The 19,976-nt window shown below is 42.9% G+C and overlaps 1 protein-coding gene and 1 non-coding gene across 2 annotated transcripts in view; one reads left to right on the forward strand and one right to left on the reverse strand.

The window, feature by feature from the left end:
- The window catches only part of HEG1 (heart development protein with EGF like domains 1), an 82,665-nt gene that overhangs the window by 29,970 nt on the left and 32,719 nt on the right, over positions 1 to 19,976 (reverse strand). Inside the window, exons 4-12 of the mRNA XM_039842990.1 lie at positions 18,655 to 19,005; positions 17,394 to 17,741; positions 13,919 to 14,191; positions 11,963 to 13,252; positions 9,483 to 9,599; positions 8,718 to 8,837; positions 4,722 to 4,825; positions 1,800 to 1,858; positions 1,350 to 1,553 (exon numbers count right to left, since the gene is read on the reverse strand). Of these exons, the coding sequence (XP_039698924.1) occupies positions 1,350 to 1,553; positions 1,800 to 1,858; positions 4,722 to 4,825; positions 8,718 to 8,837; positions 9,483 to 9,599; positions 11,963 to 13,252; positions 13,919 to 14,191; positions 17,394 to 17,741; positions 18,655 to 19,005 (2,866 nt within the window). The remainder of the gene's footprint in view (positions 1 to 1,349; positions 1,554 to 1,799; positions 1,859 to 4,721; positions 4,826 to 8,717; positions 8,838 to 9,482; positions 9,600 to 11,962; positions 13,253 to 13,918; positions 14,192 to 17,393; positions 17,742 to 18,654; positions 19,006 to 19,976) is intronic.
- On the forward strand, positions 9,976 to 10,103 carry LOC120586897 (small nucleolar RNA SNORA31). The gene has a single exon (XR_005648829.1). It is a non-coding gene; the product is annotated as a small nucleolar RNA SNORA31 (small nucleolar RNA).

Genomic DNA, 19,976 nt, shown 5'->3' on the forward strand with positions numbered 1-19,976 from the left:
AAAGAAAGAAAGAAAGAAAGAAAGAAAGAAAGAAAGAAAGAAAGAAAGAAAGAAAGAAAGAAAGAAGAATGGAACCTCAGCAAGGAAGCAAGGAGGACAGGAGCTTTCCTGTGAGCACCATCCAAGCAGTGAGAAGGAGTCAGAGAGTGGGCAGGGCTGCTCTGAACAGAATCTCACAAATGTAAATATCTGGTCACTTGATTTGTGAGGCATGAAATGCATTTACTGAAGACAAAAAAAGAAACCTCGTACAATGCTGAACACATAGGATGTACTCCGTAAGTGTTTAGTGAATTGAAAGGTCTCCCTAATTCTCCAATGATGCTGAATAATAGCAACTTTAATTCCAGAAAGTTTAGCTCTTTTTTCCCTCCTCAGATGAATAACTAGTCTTAAAATGGGCCAAAGATGCGGTTTTTATCCCAGAGTGAAAGGCTAACTTCTGGCTCGCAGGCACTCTAGTGCACGACCCAGGAGGCGAGCCCTCGGGACCAGCACTCACAAAGCCCTACCCCCATGGAAAAGTCCTGGATCTACCAGAAGATAGAGCACCAAACTTGCTACCTACAACTTAGGTTCGGCGTCTGGGCACCACAGGCCCACAGATTCCACATCCCAATTGTAGTAACATGAGCTAAGCAGAGCCCACTTTGAATCGTTCATGGGACAGCACCAGAGACAAGCCTTCTTGGTGAGGAAGCCCCCGAGCCCAGCAGAGTTTTCTCATCCCAGAGGCAAAACCTCCCCTCTATCCAAATTTGCCTTTAGAACTTGTCTCTCATCCCTTTCTTCATCTGCTTCACACTAGATGCTTTAGACAAAAAATAGATTAAGCAAGAACAAGAATGGGGAAATTATCACGAACGGCACCATGAGCAGCCTGACCTATCTTGTTCTGGTCTTGTTTCTGTGCGTTAATGACTTGCAAACAAACAAATAAAAAGACAGGTAATACTGCACATGCTTTTTTTACTTAATGGTATATCATGATGAAAGTCTGGGGTACTGACAAGCTTGTACGTTCTGTGTATGAATGGCTGTCTCTCCAGAGAGAATAGGAACCTCTCAAGGGAAGAAGAGTGATTTCTGCTTCATTACATCAGCTTCTGTATCGCTTCCCTCACCAACAATGTAGAGAAGAAACAGAAGGGGCAGCATGCCAAGGACCAGGTGACTTTAAGACACCGTGTGTGTGTGTGTGTGTGTGTGTGTGTGTGTGTATGCATGCACAAAGGTGCACGCACATGAAGGCCTTTGCTTAACACATATTTCAAAGACAGGCTGGCTCTGGATTGAGCTTGCTTAGGCCTGAGCCCTGAATGCCTGACAGTTCCATTCAAGGTCTGTGCCTAACTGTATAGGTGGGGTCCTCCCAGAGGGTCATTCTCTTACCTCTAAAGATCCGCCTCTGAGATCCCAAGAGCTGGCAGACCTCAGCAGAGGACCTGCAGGAGTTGACACATTTCTGCATCCCGTCGGCCAGGTCAAACAGCGTCACATTGGAGGCCAGGGAAAAGGTGGTCTGCAGTGACATGATCACTGCGCTGGTCTCTCTGTAGGCAAAGTGTGTAGGTTTTCAATTGTTTTAAAATGACATGTGGGCCCCAAGGCTTTTAGAAAATAAGTGTCATTTCTATTGCCCAGTGAGGGAATGGGAGCACATGAGTGTCCAGTGACTTTGGCCCTGGGTCACCTATGGCTTGGTCAAAACAGGGCCCAGTTTTATTGCTGCCACCCATGCAAGAACATCCCCCCTTTCTATAGACTGGTTCACAAGCAAATACAATTCTATTACTTACCTAGAAGCACGAACTGTGGATCGGGTATAACCAGGTAATGTTGAAAAACACACATTTAACTGAAAGGAAGAACAGGTTTGTCATTAACTATGGGTTAGACAAAAGCCTTGGACCTGGAACCAATTTCCTATTTTCAGAATCAAACAGGCATTTTCCAGCCATCAAGTTATCAGCAGGGGATTTTACAGACCAGTGGTGTCCTTTTTTTTTTGTTCCCTTCTTAAAAACGCCTTTCTGTGCTCATTCTGTTGTTCCATGAGTACAAAGGGAAAGAGGCAGATAGTAAATCAGTGGGGAAATCTTGGCAGGAAAAGATGTTCAAAATAGCACCCTTGGATGCAAAACATCTTCAAAGGAGCAGATCTTTTCTAAGACCCAGGGTTTCAAAAACGCAGAGGCAACTGTTTATTTGGACTTCGCATAGTGAACTGGCCTCAAGAAAAGGCTGGTTCCTTTCAGCCACCCCAGGTCTGGCAGGCCTTACACAGACCCTTCCTAATCTACAATCAGTTGACCTAACTCAAAGACAGGTCCTCTTCAAAAAGGCGCTCCATGGGAAATTACATTATGTGGGTCAAGAATCCTTTTGGTGCAAGCAAATTAAAAGTGACTCTCCCTGCGTTCACCTTGTGCCCTGAGAGAGAGCAGGAAATCCCTCTATGGCATAAAGTATCATCCCTGCTTCCCCGCTCCCCCCACATGGGGGCTGGGGATTCCTTTTATGCAGCAGAAGGTCTCAATATCTGACCAATGCAGACCCACCTGTCTTCAAAGCCTATGTATCAGATACATCTCACTCTTCAGAAGATTAATTACAATATGGGGTATTATCAAACCCTTTATGGCTTTGGATGGCATTGCTTTATATTCTAATAGGCAATGATGTATTAGTAGTACTATTACTTAAACTTGTTTTTCCCAGGTAAAAACAGAAATGGCACATTTCAGAACAGAACGGCATTTTGGGAAAGGCTTTCTCCAGTCACTACCTAAATCTTTATTATTTCCGGGGGTGGGTGGGTGGGTGGGTGGGTGACGATGTCACGTCACTAATAAATTATACATTGATACTGTGTAAACATGAACAAGTCAGATGAGTCACTGAGCACTGTGTAGTGCACCTCTGCATGGGGTTCTAAGCCCCAGTGTTATCTTAGAAGGAAATACCAACCTACAACACAATCAAGAGGCAGCCGTGGTGGAGTGACAAGAATACCAGGTATAGGGTTAGTAGATGTAAAAGTAGATGTAAAACCCTCTGGACAGTAAAGAATTTAACCTTGCCCAAAGAGAAGTCTGCTCCTGGGAGGTGATCTCTAAGCCTTTGGAATGTCCTGCTTTTGTTTACCTGGAGGCCTGAGCCACATAGTCTTCCCACATGATTTATGGTGAGGGCTTTCAGTTACATGGTATCCGCTGGACCTCCAGAGGGGCTGGAGACTGAGGTCAGCCGTATGGGCAGTTGGGCTAATATTTATGTATTAGCTTAGACACCAAGACTCAGGTGAGCTTCCCTGGTCAGCAATACTCCATGAATAATACACACACCGTTGCTGTCCCTGACTTCATGGAGACAGGACAACTGGAAGCACCAAGTCTGGAACCCTCCTGGACTCTGCCCCATGCATCTCTTCCCTTGGCTGATTGTAAACTCGATCTTTTCACTGTATTAAACCATAACCGTGAGATAACAGCTTTTGGCGAGACCTGTGAGTCCTAGTGAATTATCAAATCTGAAGGTGGTGTTGGGGATCCTCAAACTTGCAATTGGTGTCAGAAGTAAGGGTTGTCCCCTAACTTTGCACCTGCTCTGTGTGAGCTCGGGCAATGTCATTAACTCCCAGTGCCTCCCAGTTTTCCATCTGTAAAAGTATTAGCAATACCTGTTACAGGAGTGAGGCATCTGGCAAAGTAGCTGTCACAGAGTACATGCTCGGTGAATACAGAAACTGGAATCTAAATTTTACACAAATAATATCTACAGTCTTAGAATATCCTATGGGTTTTGGCTAATATAGTAACTCTTACCGATAAAGAACAAGTAAAATTGAAATCAGAAATCAATTAATCTCTAAAACTTATTTTAATGGCAAACTTTAATTTTCTAAACACTAAGTCTTAGACTCAGGTAGCAGTTGAGAGGTAAAATTTACTATCTGAGCTTCATTTTCATCTCTTGTTCCTCCCTCTCCATTTTTATTTCTTTTTCTTTTTCCTGACAAAAAGTAAAGAGGGAAAGAAGAATTGAGGGCCCCTAGATAATCCATGCAATGAATTCTCAACCCTGGATAATCAGGATTATCTGTTCTGCCTTTGGCATTTTTCCCTTGAGGAAAAAGAGCATCATTCTCTCCATGCTCTGAAATACAGGGAGAAAGTCACACAGCATGTCAACAGCAGATGGGATAGTTGGATTTTCTAGGTTTTTCCTCTTCATCAACAGCTCTAATTGCTACATGTCATCTGAATGATTGTGATAACAAGTCTGCACATGGAAAAGAAATACCAAGGCACTGACAAAGGCCGCACATGAGCACACATTCGAAGAAATGCTTCTGGGCACCACCAGTGCTCAACACCACCCCAGTATTTCCGAGAGGCCTTTTATTTTATCGTGAAGTTTATCTTCCAAATATAACAGAAATGAACATCCTAGGAGATACAGCTGATCCCCAGGAGGTCTCCGATTCTGAATAAAATCTGTTCTAGAAAACAAAGGACTAGGAGAAAAACAAAGGACATTTAACGTAATGTGTGCCCACCTTCCAAGTTCTACACCCTCGGCCCCCTGAGGAATCTGACATTCTAAGGACAATCAAGGGGCTCCAGAGAAAGGTGCCAACCACCTGCAGTGGGACCCCACTCCAGGGGGCTGCCAGACTCCATGATAATAAGAAGGAATATGCCTTTTAAGAAACTTACTGTTTTGGTGATCTCATTTTCAACTTCATGTAGGTCTGAATGTTTTTCCATAGTGGTATTAAGAAATGTTTTCTTTAATTTAAACTCTGTCACGAAGGTTCTAACTGAAAATGAAAACATAACCTGGTAAGCCACACCCGACAGGCCGACCTATGTAAGTAAGGTTCTGTGTTTATAAATTTCTGGGGCATCCAGCTTTACTGCACCTCAAAGAACCATCTCTGTGCATTTCTTTCTCCTTGAGGGTGGAGATCACCTCTCCCTCTCTGGGCTCCTCTCTCAGAAAGTGAGCATCTACTGAGCTGAGATGAAGGCTCAGACAAAGTAAACCTTGGATGAGGACTCTAAGGGGCCTTTTGTGTATGTATGAGGGCTGCTGAGAGAAGCTTTCTTGACGTCTCTTTAATGGCCTCCCACATAATAGATGATCGATGAAGCTGTGATGAAAAAGAAAGGTGAGCTGGCCTAAATAACATAATCCTAGGAGGAGAAGAGGAAAATGTGGGGCTAGACACAAAATATGCCCATCAGGACCTAGAAAGCTTTAGAGAGAAGAAAGCTCTTAGTCTCTCTAGGTCTCTAACCAAGTTGATAAGTCCTCAGCTTCAAGGGCATGCTTTGGTTTCCTATTCTCACCAGACTCATGCCCACCAACCCCATTCCACTTATTCAGAGGAAATGCCTATTTATCACTGATAAAAGAGGCTTCCAGAAATCAGTAACTTCCCAAGGTTACCCAGCTCCCAAAGGCCAAAATTAACATTTAACATTATGTGCACCCATCTTCCAAGTCCTTCTACATCTTCGGCCCCCTGAGGAATCTGATATTCTAAGTACAACCAAGGGGCTACGGAGAAAGGTGCCAAACATCTGTAGTGGGACCCCACTCCAGGGGCTTGCCAGACTCCATGATTATAAGCCATGTGATGAAATGACCCGTATTCAAGATAATGTTGGATTCAGACATGAAAGAAAGCAGCCCCATTTTCAAGGCCCATTTCACTCATAAAATAAAATTCTACTTAACATCAATTTGTGCTGATTGGGCCTGAGGGGAATGGAACTTACAAATGGGAAGGCAACCAAAAATTAGTATAGCTTGCTTTATATCTGGCTCTTATCTTCCTTTATATTAAATCCTTATCTTTTCCTCTGGACAGGAAAAAAAAATAACCCCAAACACAAAAACCCCTGAAGCTGCTCTTTCACAGAAAGCTTGCTTGCCAAATTAAGAAAAAGGCCTACAAATGAGCCAGGGAAAACGTTTAACATCTTATACTTACTGTCTAAAGCCCTTAATCCTTATTTAACATCTTTTTGCTTGTTCTACAGTTCAGTGAAGCCAGCTGCTTAGGATTCTCTCTGAGCAGCAGGGAGCTCTTTGAAAACATTCTTGGCCAAATGAAAGCATTTCAGCATGCTCTAATTTGCATGTTCCTCTGATGTTTATGAACAATGAAGCTAAATGACTTGAAAAGGGAAAGATGATTTTTAACACAATAGACCAGCTCCTACTGATAAGGGTGCCTGTGGGACACTCCACCCACAGGCTTCCAGAACCGTCACCCCACTCCATCTTCACATCTCACAGGTCCAGGTTTATACCCGGACTCCATATATAGAAATATACATACTGTAAAAGCTAAGTACACAGATCTCTTCTGAATCGTGACAGTAAATGTGGCCTCTGCTTTCAGTGTGAATATGAAGGTGGCACTGCACAGTGTCCTCCCAGCCCCTGAACTCTCCCCAGGCACATATACATCTTCATGTCTGCAGTTACATCATCTGGCTTTAAGGGAACTTTTTACTTCAGACTTAACTGTTGATTTACATAGGTTAAGGAAATGATATTTTTAAAAGATCCATAATTATTACTTTATACTCAGATTAGTTTATTGTTTTCATTGCTTTCAATTCTGTTCCAAGTGGTCCAAGAGATTAAAGACTGATGTTAAATGATACTTCCCATCTGGAGAATTCTACTATTTTCTTCTTTTTAAATTTTTATAAGAGTTTGTTTGAGCCAAACTGACAACATATGCCACAAAGCAAGATCTCAAATGCTCCTGAATCCTACCATTTTCAAAGCTTCCTCAAATGCATTGTTTTACTTGATCTTCACAATTACCCTAAGTGGGAAGTGGAGCAGGTGGTAATCTGATTTTATTGTTGAGGAGGTTGAGGCCCAGGAGCCATGTGCTTTGGGTGGTGGCCCTGAAGCCAGAAGCCTGGCATTTGAGTTCCTGGGCAAGTAGATGTCCCACACTCCTTCAAAACAAAATCACGTCCATCTTATCCATTTTTAGACTGAAAACTCCTGCCTTATTTCTTACAGGACGTAGCTAAAAGGAATAGGTTACCCAAAAGCAAATAAACTATTACAATAAGAAGACTTCTTAATTTTGACTAATGTCTATACTCCTAGATTTTTCTTTCTTCAAATAGTGCTTTGACTTGATCCTTGCATTTTAAACAATTTTCAAAATTCTACCATTAGTTTAGTAAGGTACCAACTGTTAAAATAAATTTCTAGGCCCAAGATGGAGCTACTCCTGTCCAAGGTGCCATGTCATCAAACCAAACTTTCATGTTCCTGTAAATGCTCTGCTCTACCCCAAATGCAATACACCCCATCAGCCAACCCCCCAAAGGCCAAGCCAACTCTAGGGCTCTGTACTTATTTCCTTATTCGTTCCTCGATTTTTCTAATAAGGTCAGATTTTTCTAAACAAGCAATCCCAGCCAATCACACCCTATTTTCATGATTCCTCTTCTAACCTTCTATAAAATTTGTTCTTGCCCACAGTCCCTCGGGAAAAGTGCTCCACTGCTTGCGAGGCCCTGTACTCCATGAATTTGCGTTCACTTGAATAAAGGACGTCAAAACCCTTACTAATTATTTTAGTTTGGTCATTTGACACAACGTGCTAAAAGTCTGATGATTCCCCTTAGTCTATGGGCAACAGGAGTTCATGCAAATAATGCTTTCAAAAGACAAAGACATTTGTTCTCTCAAAACAGTATCTACTGAGCACTTTTTGAGTGTTAAGTATTACATTGGGTAATAAAAGATGATTCAAAGATGACTCATTTTACCTGCCAGTTTCTTTATCCAGCTTAGATAATAACTCTATGTTCTTCACTTCTAATTTCTTCAAATTCTGTACTGAACTAGGCGCTCTAACACAGGGTCATGCCCTGTCTGTATGCAGGAGAGCTCTTACAATGAACACATTACTGTGTGATAGAAGGAACTGTGGGCTGGAAACTTGGCCTCTCATCAAGCAGTTGTATAAGCTTGGCCACTTAGTACCTTGTCAGGGCCTTAGTTTTCATGTGGGTTGTTTGCTTCTCAACCTGTAAAATGGTGATTATATCTAAAATCAACCAGCTTTATAAATCTATCAAATTAGGGAACAAAATGACAAATTGTACAGTACAATTATGGCAACAGCTTTTTAAAAATATATCTGCTTGTGGACAAGAACACGAAGATTGTTTTTAAAAATGAAAAGAATGTGTGATCTGGTGGGATAATCAGGGCTGTATTCTTTTTTTCTCTCCTTAAAATGTTTTTTTTTAAACTAAGTGATTAGAATATCCTTTGATATATATTTTTTTCCTAACTACAGGGTGGAATAGCTAAGCAAATGGTGATGTGCACAAATGACAGCTTATTTATGCGTCATTAAGAAGTTTGTATAATACTTTTAATAACATGGGAAAATGTTAAGATGAAAAGTTTGTACAAACACCACATGATTTAAACTATATAAAACTATAATGGACACTAAAAAAGTTTCAAATAAGGTGCTATATATTACTCCAAGAGGTGGAGTAATAGGCAGCATCTTCCACTTCTTTCTGTATTTCTTACGTTTATTTATACCTTGGACAAATATTGATTTTGATTAGAGAGTAAAACAATATACGTTACTTTGCAAAATATACTGTGGTGCAGAAAAAAATTCCAAGATAGGATAAATCTCTTACCCAGATTGCATATTCCTTTTTCCAACTGGTACCCAACTGGGCATCTGCAGGTAAAGGATCCCTGAGTATTGTTGCACATGGCCAGGGGTGGGCAGGGGTTCGAGAGGCATTCATTCACATCTGCAGAGGACAGAAAACAAGGACATACTGAACCTGTATCAAACAGCAAAATCATAACTCAGTACAGTGGGCATTTACTAAAGGCCAAATGGCGTTAGCTGTGGTGAGGCTCCGGAGAGGAGTAGGATATTACCCTTGTTCTGAAGAAGCTACCAGTCTACTAAGGGTGGAGGCAGCCATGTACACAACTAAGTATGAATACAAGGCAGGATCTGGGAGCACAGATAAAGTAGCAGTTTTTGATGGAAGGGAGAATTAAGGACTGTTTCAGATAACATCTGGACAAAGACTAGAAAAACGTTAATAAGCAGACATGGGTGTGGGGATCCTAGGCCGAGGGTGAGGGCCCCGCACTGTGAAGGCCGGGAGCGGAAAAGCGCAGGAGTCTGGGGAGCTGTGGATGGCCTGGGGTAGGGGGAGTGCAGGCAGATTCAGAACGGTATCAGCTCATGGAGTCCTGTCAATGTTACTGCCTGACATCAGTCTGCAGACAACACATAAGCATGTCAACTCTCAAGTAAGCAGGGTACTAATGAAAAAATCTTACTCCCCTATATTTTGGCAAAAAAAAAAAAAAAAAAAGTTGACTGCCTATCTCAATGTACTGTTGTATTGCAGCCCACTGGAGATGACTTCTCCTCTTACCCACGCTGCAGTCGTCCCCTTGCCAGGAAGGTGAGCACATGCATCGATACCCATGGCTTGTGGGGTCCTCAATGCATTTCCCATCATGAAGACAGGGGTTAGTGGCACAGCTGTTCACTGAAAACACATTTCAGGAATAAAGCAGTTAATCACACAGGAAATGTAAAGGCAGCTCTAGGTAAACATTTAATTTTCCTGGCTAATATTTGATTCTTGTTTATTTCTGTTTACTTGTCCTGAAAGCCACACTACTAAAACAGAATGGGTTCCCAAGAGGTGCAGCAGAGACATGGTGGGACTGGATTCCAGCACTCACTCGCCTGTGTACAAACAGCAGCGTCAGACAATTGGATCCCTGAACGCAGAACTGGTTCAAATTCAAATGTTGCTCATAGGTCACTCCGTTCAGGATGGATGATTATATTGCCTTTGTGATACATAGAAAATTCTACTTGAATTGAAGCCCATTTAAAACACATGTTAAGGGGGACCACATCAACCACGGATAGACCTTGAACAAATTGCTATTGTTCGTTTGGATTGTATTAGAATGAGAAAGGAAAAAAAATCTCTGTGCTTTCTGTCTTTGTGGCGGCCCAGATTGAATACTGAAATACATCTGCAGCCTAGAAATGTTAAGTGCTTTCATACTGGAAAAAGTGTTAATAAAATCTTCCTTGCCTTTATAGAAAAATAAATAAATAAAAATAAATAAATACAACACACGTTAAGGAGGAAAGAACCCTGATCAACCCTTCTCTTATTGCAAGATTTCCCTTTATCTGAAATCTCAGAAGTGGAACAATGTGTGGACTGCCACACACTGTGCAATCATTTATAAAAATGACCGGAGTTGGACACTACAATGCCTTCTCTTTACATGAGGTAACAATGAGCCCTATATGATTCACCTAGGCCCTAATGATGCACAGGCTTCGATGGCACCTTGGACTCCCAGTTCTCAAGGGCAGTGACAACAACTCTGTTTCGATCTGCACATCCAGAATTGTCACGCTCCAGTTACATAACAACTGCCTAATAAAGGTTTCTGACACATACTTAGAAAAACTGAAACCTACAAAATAGCTGCATCATCTCCAAGGAGAAAATTGGTGGTAGGATGAGAAAAAGAAGGCAGAAGTCAAGAGTTCTAATTCCAAAAGAATAACCCTGAAATCAAAAGGGTAAGCCTAAGGATCGTGTTCCTATTCCACCGCTACTTGAATACACCTGAAATCACCTGAGCACAGCACCTATGTATCCAAAAACTGTACCCATGGATACTGGCACAGAAAATACATTAACAGCAGTAACGATGTTCCTAATACGAACCTGTAGTTACCGTTGCAATGGCCATAATCAGCTTTAGGGGGAAATCGTGAATTATGTTCCAGACTGTATTGGAATGTATTTGGCCGCTGCAAATGAAGCCCTGTGAACCCTGAAGCAGTGACCCCGAACTTCCCAGAAGGATCTACCTTTCATTTCCCAGAGGTGCTGGGATCACTGGTGCATTGTGGCATTGCTGGGCTGGGCGGCGGGGAGCTTATGACCCTCTAGCCCCAGGTCACTGATGGCTGACTAGGTGGAACTCTGCCACTAATTCAGCTCCCTGATCCAGTCACTACAAAGCGTTTCTCTTCTTTGCTTTTTCCTTAAGATGTTAGTCTCCATTTCACCCCATCACCAACAGCAGTTTTCTCTTCCTAAGTCTGGACAAGTCAAATGTACACTTTTTAACGTGACATCAAAAGATAGATCATCTTACTTCTACTTTTCCTTACATGATAAAGGATCAGGTGAATGGCTTTATTTTCCTTGTACCAGGAATTTCAACGTGGATATAAAGAAAACCTCAAGCACAATGTAAAGGAGCCCTGGTTGCACAGCCATTATGAAGAAAGCTTAGTTCCTCATCTTATTGCACAAGCCCCGCTACCTGCATTTATCAACCAGCAAGAGTTCTAACACAATCTGAGGGAGACAAAGGAGGCCGGGCTTCCCCTGGATCAAGAGAAATCTCTCTGGAACCACTGTGGAACCACCTGACTGACTCAGAAGCTCGGGACTCTGATCTGGGAGCAGGCACCTACCCACTCCATGTCTCAGGCCACCTAAAGCTTCTTTACTATAGTTTCTCTACCCTCCAATCCTGGATCACTGTCCTCTCTAGCCTTGGAAGAGTTAAATAAATGCGTGCTTGAAAAGCTCTTACAATTACAGGGCATTACAAGCTACGATTGCTCTATCTACTGACGTCACACACAGCCATGGGCATCATCTCCTTCAGGAAGAATTATGTAACTCAGGGGTGAGAAAATCAGGTCCACCATGACATTATTTTATGCTTTAAGTGCTTCAACAGGAAGCATTTGAGAGCACAAAACAAACATTGGACTATTGCAAAAACCAGCCATTGCCACACATTCACATGAAGCCCCTGCCCGAGAGCTCAGCGTGCTTGCGTGACTGCCTTCTACCTGAGGCTGGAGAGGATAATGTCGTTGGTGACTGCGTGCTGCTCCGAGCAGGGAAGGTGGTAAGTTTGGGAGTCAACACTTCAGCCGTAGAAACATCTGTGATTTGGGGAGAAGGAGATGTTCTGAGGAAATGTGAATCGGGGCTGTACTCTTCTGAAATGCCAAGCCCTGTGGTCAGTACTTTTGCTGATGTGTGTACAGTGGTCAGGGGAATCAACTGGGTAGAATCCTCCATATGCACTTGGTTCCTTTTGGTGGTGACAGCACCTTCTGTTGAGATTTGTGGCACTAGAATTTTAGGACTGGTTGGCAAGAGCTGTTTTCTAGCCATAGTCTGCACTGTTGTGGGGCCAGTCATCGGAGCTGAAGTACTTGACGGGGGGCTGAGAGTGGGCACCAGGGGGTGAGAGGTCTTGAGAGTGGCATCTCTTGAAGCTGGAGGCGTTTGGGCTAAGCTGGTGCTCGTGGCTGGAAGGGTTTGCTCAGTGGAGAACTCTGTTAAAGCAGGGGGCAAAGAGGTTCCCGAAATAGAACTCCTTGGTTCAGCTTCGATAGCCTCTGTGGGCAGAGACTCCAGGCTTGGTGGCTTTGATTCTGTAGCTATTTTCTCATGGTGTGGGCTGCTCTGGTTCTTAGGATCTGCTGTTTGACTACTGGAGAGCATTGTCACAGACGATGCCACTGTCGACGTCCGAGCTACAATAACAGGAGGGTCCCTTGCCCTAGGCAGGACCAGGGTAGAAGATGAAGGTGATAGGGTTGTCTGGGACACAGACAGTGAAGCAGGGGTAGAGACTGTCGGGGATGCTGGCAAAGGTGGTGGCGAGGAAGACAAAGGTGTGGGGACATCAGGCGTGGACTGCAGTGGATGAGCAGAGGCCCTGGTTGATAGTAAGGTTGAGGAGAACAACTGGTGGGACTGTGACACTGAGGGCAGGGGCAAAGGGGGCCCTGATGAAGAAGAAGATGAGTCACCCACGGAAGTTGCTGTACGCAGACCCAGTGACTCGGTGGAAGGCTGCGCGTATTCCCTGCCATAGGATGAGACGTTACTTCTTTCAGTCTGAACCTGAGAAGAGGAAGAATGGTCTGACTGCGAAGAGTTTGAGATCTTAACAGAAGAGGTCGAACTCTCCCTCATGTCTGCGGAGGAACTGTTGTCTGTGATGGACAGTAAAGCTCGTTCTCCCTTGGTGAAGGTAGATGAGACGTAGGTGTGGTCCATGTGGTCGCTGGAAGTCCTCTGTTCAATATCTGTGCCACTCACTTGATCGTAGCTAGTTCCAGTGACTGCAAAGGGGAAAATTACAGTTAGGTCAACTACACAAGTAAGCCATCTCCTGAACATGCACCATAAAACAGACTTTCAGTGTCCTGTCCATGCACACCGGGGGTTGAGACACTTCCTTTGGAGAGGTGGTTTTCAATGGTGAGCATTCTGGAGAGAGAGTTTGGAAGGCAGGAAGGGTCAGAGTCAGCTGAGCAGATTTACCCTCCAGTGAGGAGTGCAGAGGCAGTAATGGAAATGGCAATAAAAGAGAAGTGAGGCCCAGGTACAGAACAGGGAACAGGTCCAAATTCCTTCCACATGCCTTTTTTGATAAAAGCAAATTGGTATCTGAAAAGCTCTTAAGACCCCAAATAGAACAATTGTTATGCCTAAATGGAAAAAGGAAAACACTCCCAACTTTCCATTCTGTATAATGAGATAGTTCTTTCCCAGGAGATTGGCCTTAGCCACAAAGTGGCTGTTCTCTTTTATTTAAGCATCCTGGCAGACAACGTGGCAAAGGCCTGAGGCAAATGGGGGTAGGGGAGTTGAGGGAACCCAGAAAGTTCTCTTCATAAAGAGCTTGGAAGGTACTTCCTGGGTGGACAGAGAACTTAATCATTCTGGGACCGTGAGCACATTGACAGATGAGCTGAAGGAACGTGGAAAGAGAATCTGCTCATCACCTCCGAGAGCAGGTGAGGCTGCCAGAGACTTTGAACCCAGCTGGGCGTCACCAGTCCCATGCGGAGGGACGCTCCCCGTTTCCCTGGGCACCGGGGCGGAGTGCCTCACATCCCCAGAAGTCGAACTCCGGTTGGTGAGGGAGCGTAATGTGCGTTCTCCGTTTCCGGTGAATGTAGCTGAAGTGTGCGGGCTGTGAGCACCGGCTCCGGATGTCCCCTTGGACCCCTCCTGCATGTCAGCACTGACTCCCGGCTCAGGACTATCTTCAGTGGCTACAAGAGGATTGAAAAGGGGATGGCTGGTCAATGCAGGGGAGAGCAATGGATTTGAATAAGCCCCACGTCCTGGACTATGCTACCAGAAATGCTTCCCTGTTCTTTCTCAGAGTCTTATCTGAAACTGACAATGCAGAAACCCAAAATGTGTGGTGTTCTTGCAGACGGACGCCTATCAGTGACTGAAAACTCAAGGGGCAGTGCCAATCAGCATATTCGTTCAGGTGACCTGGATTTATGGGAAGGTTTATTACTTCAGTGAACAGGATCAATACTGTATTTCTGCCAGGTGATGCATAATAGAGTTTATGTCAGAGAAACTGGTGGTGGATGCGGAGGAGATGAATGGTGGCCAAAAGATTAACAACCCTATTGGGGCTTTAGACCTTCTGATAAGGCCCAAGAGGAAGGCTCACATTACTGGGAAGGCTTTCACCTCCTGGCAGAACCAGTGATACATGAACTTACATAGGGCCTGTCATTCTACAGAGTGTTCATTCTTTGCCCTAACACGTCACTGAAAAATGGCATTGTGATTAGAGGTTAAAAGTGGGCTTGGTTTTTGTTCTGTTTTATTTTTAAATGTATTTATTTCCTTGGTAGGGATGGAAGAGGGACAAGTGACACATGAAAAAATATCTTTTTCTTCCTTTCTTGGGAATGAAAATGAGGTCCAATTCTTGGCCTAAATACTTCATAATCTGGCTCTACAAGAAAATAGGCTCTTTTCCTGGTTCTCATGTCATTCCCAGATCAGACTAGCTCTTGATACCCCATGGACACACCTTGATGGAAAACAGACGTAATGCTGAGTGTTAAGTAAGTTCACACCATGACAGATTTGCATTAACTGACAGACAGAAATGGGTGTGGGGACAGGGGTGCACAGTGACCTGAGCAGCACTGAGAAAGCCAGAAGCCAGAGAGAGATATGACTTGACCCAGGCTGAAGAGCTTAAGAGACCCATGGAAAGTCCACCAGGAGAGGCTTGAGAGCTGAATGCAACTGAGCACAAGCTCCCTGGGCAAAGAAGACAAGGCCTGGAATTGAGAAGTGGTATAAGGCTCGTTAAATCTAGGCAAACAACCCCATCAGGCTTACAGACTTAACACAGAGGAGAGTCATGACCTGAAAAAGAGGGGCTGGATCTGAATCCAGAAAAAGGAAGAGCTTGAGAACTCTGAAAGGCTGGATGGCAGAACCAGTCTGCTTTGGGTAATTCAGAGGAAATGAGATAAAACATTACATTAACCACAGCAAGGTGGTTTCAGGAAAGATGCTCTTCCTTATCTAGTGCTTTATAACTGAACTTCAAGATCCACTCACATGAGATCACATTTTCCACATGAACCAACTTGGCATTAACCTCAGAGCGTAGGGTTCTGAAAGGACGGAGAAGGGAAAGGCTACAGAACCTAAGCTCCTGGTTTTGGAAAAGGTAAATATTCTGAGCCCCACAACTGAGGGTGGAAAATGGTTCCTTTCGTTTAGTAGACAGATAATGTGTTTTCCATGCACACGCATAAAAGAGCATAAATACCCTCCACCCATACATATGGTATTCTTTCATGATAAAGCATGTTTTTTCACATCACATCAGTAGTAATAAATGCTAATTTTCCTCATCAGTTGTGATGCTTATATGGGAAAAATGGAGTTGCTATTATTAGTGGTGGAGAGGTAAGAATTTAAACCTATTAAGTTTAACTGACAAAGTTAATGCATCTTTGCCTTAGTCAGTATATGTTTTACATGGATAAGGCTGCTGAGAATGTTTTTTAAAAATTACCCAGAAAACGTTATTTAAAAAAGAACGCCAAAAGAAGTTTTTTCAAATTGATAAATTAGACTTCATCAAAATTAAAAACTTTTGGGCTGTAAATAATACCATCGAGAAAGTGAAAAGACAACCCACGGAATGGGAGTAAATGCCTATAAATCATATATCTTAAAAAGGAACTAGTATGCAAAATATACAAAGAACTCTTACAACTAAAAACGATAAATAACCCAATTTAAAAATTGTCAAAAGATCTGAATGGACATTTCCCAAAAGATATGTAAATGGCCAATGAGCACATAAAAAGATGTTCAACCGGGAAATGCAAATCAAAACCACAATGATATATCACTTCACACTCACTAGGATGGCTATAATCAAAAAAGATGGACAATAAAAAGCGTTGGTAAAGATGTTGAGAAATTGGAACCTTTGTACAATGCTGGTGGGCAGACAAAATGATACAGCCACTTTTGAAAATGTTCAGCAGTTCCTCAAAAGGTTAAAAATAGAGTTACTATTTAACCCAGCAATCCAAGAGAATTGAAAACATATGTCCACACAAAAATTTGTACTGGAATGTTCACAACAGCATTATTCATAATAGCTAAAAGGTGGGGGAGTCGGGGGGAGGAACCTACACATCTATTGATTGATAAAAAGATAGGTAAAATGCAGTGTATCCAGACAATGGAATATTATTCAGTCATAAAATAAATGAAGTATCATTATAGGCTACAACATGGATGAACCTTGAAAACTTTATGCCAAGTGAAAAACACCAAAGGCATGTATCGTAAAATTTCATTTATATAAAATGTCTAGAAAAGGCAAATCCATAGAGACAGAAAGTAAATTAGTGGTTGCCAGAGGCTGGGAGGAAGAGAGCGTGGACAGTGACCCCTGATGAGCACTGGGTTTCTGTTTTGAGATGATGAAAACGTCCTGAAATTAGACAGTAGTGATGGTTATACAACTTTGTAAATATACTGAAAACCACTGAACTGTACATTTTAAATGGGAGAATTGTATAGAATGTGAATTATATCTCAATAAAGCAATTAAAAAAAGAGAGTTTCTCTTGATGAATGCCTGGACCTGGGATGAATAACCACTCCCCAGAAGGTAATATTTTCAACTCCCAGAAGCTATATGATTGAGGTAGGTATGGGGGTGTGGGGTGAGCAATAGGGAGTGTGGAGGGGCAGGTGGCAACAGCAGCTCTTTGGAGAGGTACTAGAAAAACTTTGGTGACATACAGGTACATCTGTATTGACTTGCTAGAAGAATGACCTGGGAATAATGAAACTAGAGGGGACTGCAGAGCTATTTCATTAACACATGGCCTTACAGAAGATCATAGCTCAGTAAGCCCTTGTGCCTTCCACGTGGTCCAGTTTTGTGAAGCAACAACTCACTCGAGTGCTCGCCAAGTGGTGCTGAGGACTCTAGGCTTTCTGAGGAAGACGAGGACAAAGACTCGGTGGCTGGCTCCGAGTAACTCCTTTCACCCAGTGTGGTGTCACTTCTTCTAGACTGTGGGGCAGAGGCTGAGAACTGGGTCAAAACTGAAGAGTTCACAACTTCAGGATAGGAAGTGGCGGTTCCTGTCACATCTGCGAATGTCTTGCTATCGGTCAAGAACCAGTGCGCAGTGCTCGCTCCATCTCTGACCGACGGGACTGACCCAGACATAGTCCCAGTCTGAGACATGCGGTGTCCATTCTCTGCATCGGAGCTGCTGGCCAGCTGGGGTCCTTCTGAGACTGTAAGATGTCAGGGAAAAAAAATACCATTACATAGATATGAAAGACCCCACCACACTGAGACGTGAGTCCTCTCCAGGGAAAGATGCTCCTTGCAAGGACTTTGTATAGTATTTATTGTATGTGTAACCTGACGTACATTTTCATATTCTAAGTAAGTATTTCAAAACTCTTCAGTGTCAATAAGATATCAATACTAAAAATAAACATTGGTGACGAGGGGAACTTTTAAACAGCTTGTGCAAAGCAGCAGAGTAACTGATAGGCTTGAGTGTTTTATTCTCCTTCCCCAAAAGTGGTCAAGGGAGTGTTCAACAAATGTGATGTGCCTAAGTACAGTGCTTAGTCAGAAGCATTTTTCTAAAATGTTCTATTATTAATAAAGATAATTGTAATTTTGAAATATAACAAATAAAAAATAAACTATAGGGAGTACATTAAAACCATGAATCTTGGAATACACACACACACACACACACACACACACACATGCACATGTTGTTTCTAAAGATGATCTGCACATAAAATAACTTAAGCTAGTTTCAAAGAGCGGGCCAGCTCTCACTTTGAAGATGATGCCACAGAGAGGTAAGAAGATGATGCCACAGAGTGGCAAGCTGCAATCAACAGTGAGGGCTCCAAGGCTGAGGTCTCAACTCTGCTTAAAGCCTCTGAGCCTTAGTTTCCTCATCTACAAAAAAGCAGGAGGAATGATGCCTGTCCAACAAACTTCGCAATGTTCTCATGAGGATGAAAATCAAAATGTGATAATATGGTAAACTAGATAAAGGAGATGATGTTATCTAAGGAAACACTTTTTTTTTAGAGACTGCAAAGGTCTTGAAGTGATGCCTTCAGAAAATCCATCAACTTTTAAATGTCCATAATAGATCAAGTAAAATTGAATACTTACTTGGGGAATCATTTTGCCAAAATCTCACTGAGGTCTCGGAAGATGTAAGACCAAATCCGTTTTTTGAGGATGGCTCCATGAAATTCCTATTCCCTGGATTCCTGATTACGCCACTGTTTGTTCTCAATTCTGCCTCAGAGGGTGAATGGACTGGTGCCGAAGTCGTGGTAATTTCAGACTCTTCAGGGAAACTTTCTGTCTCATTTAGCGGTCCCAGACTGACAGATAAGGACTGGATCCTCCTTGGAACGCCACTGGGGAACACGGTGGCAACATGCACACTCTTTGTCTCTCTGATCGAGGGGCTTTGGAGAGCGGTGGAGTTGTTTAGCTCCTCTATGCTTCTAGAAGCTAAAATGGAAAAAAAAATATATGCTTCAAGACGACTCGAGGGGTTAAGAAAATCAGGCATGTATCTAGATATACAGAATAATGTTTACTACCTTGTGGTAGATAAATCTAGATAATGTGGACCTAATATAGATAAACACATTTGACACACTCATCCACTCTCTCTTCCTAGCTCTAATTCTCATAGAACTAAGTGGAGAAGCAGTGAGGTCCTTCACCGAACATGAGGAAAAGCTTCAGCTGGAGCTAAAAGGAAGATAGAAAAGATTCTAGACATCATTTGCCTTGGTTTTTAGAGAGGAAGGTAAAACTTCTACTTGAATTCCACATTATAGCTTATACAGGACAGGCCATTGTGATAGTCATGTTTTTGTTTTATTTTAGCAGTTGCAACGTTTTTGTTCAAATGCTATCATAGATTAAAACTCATACATAAAAATGAATAAAAAGTACATCTGTTCCAGGGTGCCGAGTGCCCAGGGCTCCACTGAGGACACCTTGGGCTCTGCAGACTACATTATGAACAACACTGTCCCAGAACACAGTAATTCCTGGCCTTGTCACCATCGAGGGCCCTTTATTATTTCCCACCTCATGGCCACTATAACCTCATTTTTTGAAAAACTATGAACTGAAACACATTTATTTTAAGCAACAGAGCTTCTAGCCGGAAGGAGAGAATCATTGTTACCCCAGTGACTTATTTAACTTCCAAACAAAAACAAACAGGCTCCGTTATTGCAGGCTTTGGAGACCGGCTCTAAAGCTTTACATACCACCCCAATGGGCCCTAAGAGATCAAGGACTCCAGGCTGGGAACAGTTTTTTCTAATGAAATGGATGTCAGGCACTGGATTAATTGTCAAGAACCTCCAAGAACTGAATCATACAGCATTGGTCAAAATGCACAGTCTGCTCCGCGGAAGTACAGGTGGCTTGCTCATGGCTCCCTTCCATAAGAACTTTACGAG

Source organism: Pteropus medius, unplaced genomic scaffold (assembly GCF_902729225.1).
Source record: "Pteropus medius unplaced genomic scaffold, Ma_sr-lr_union100, whole genome shotgun sequence".
NCBI lineage: Eukaryota > Metazoa > Chordata > Mammalia > Chiroptera > Pteropodidae > Pteropus > Pteropus medius.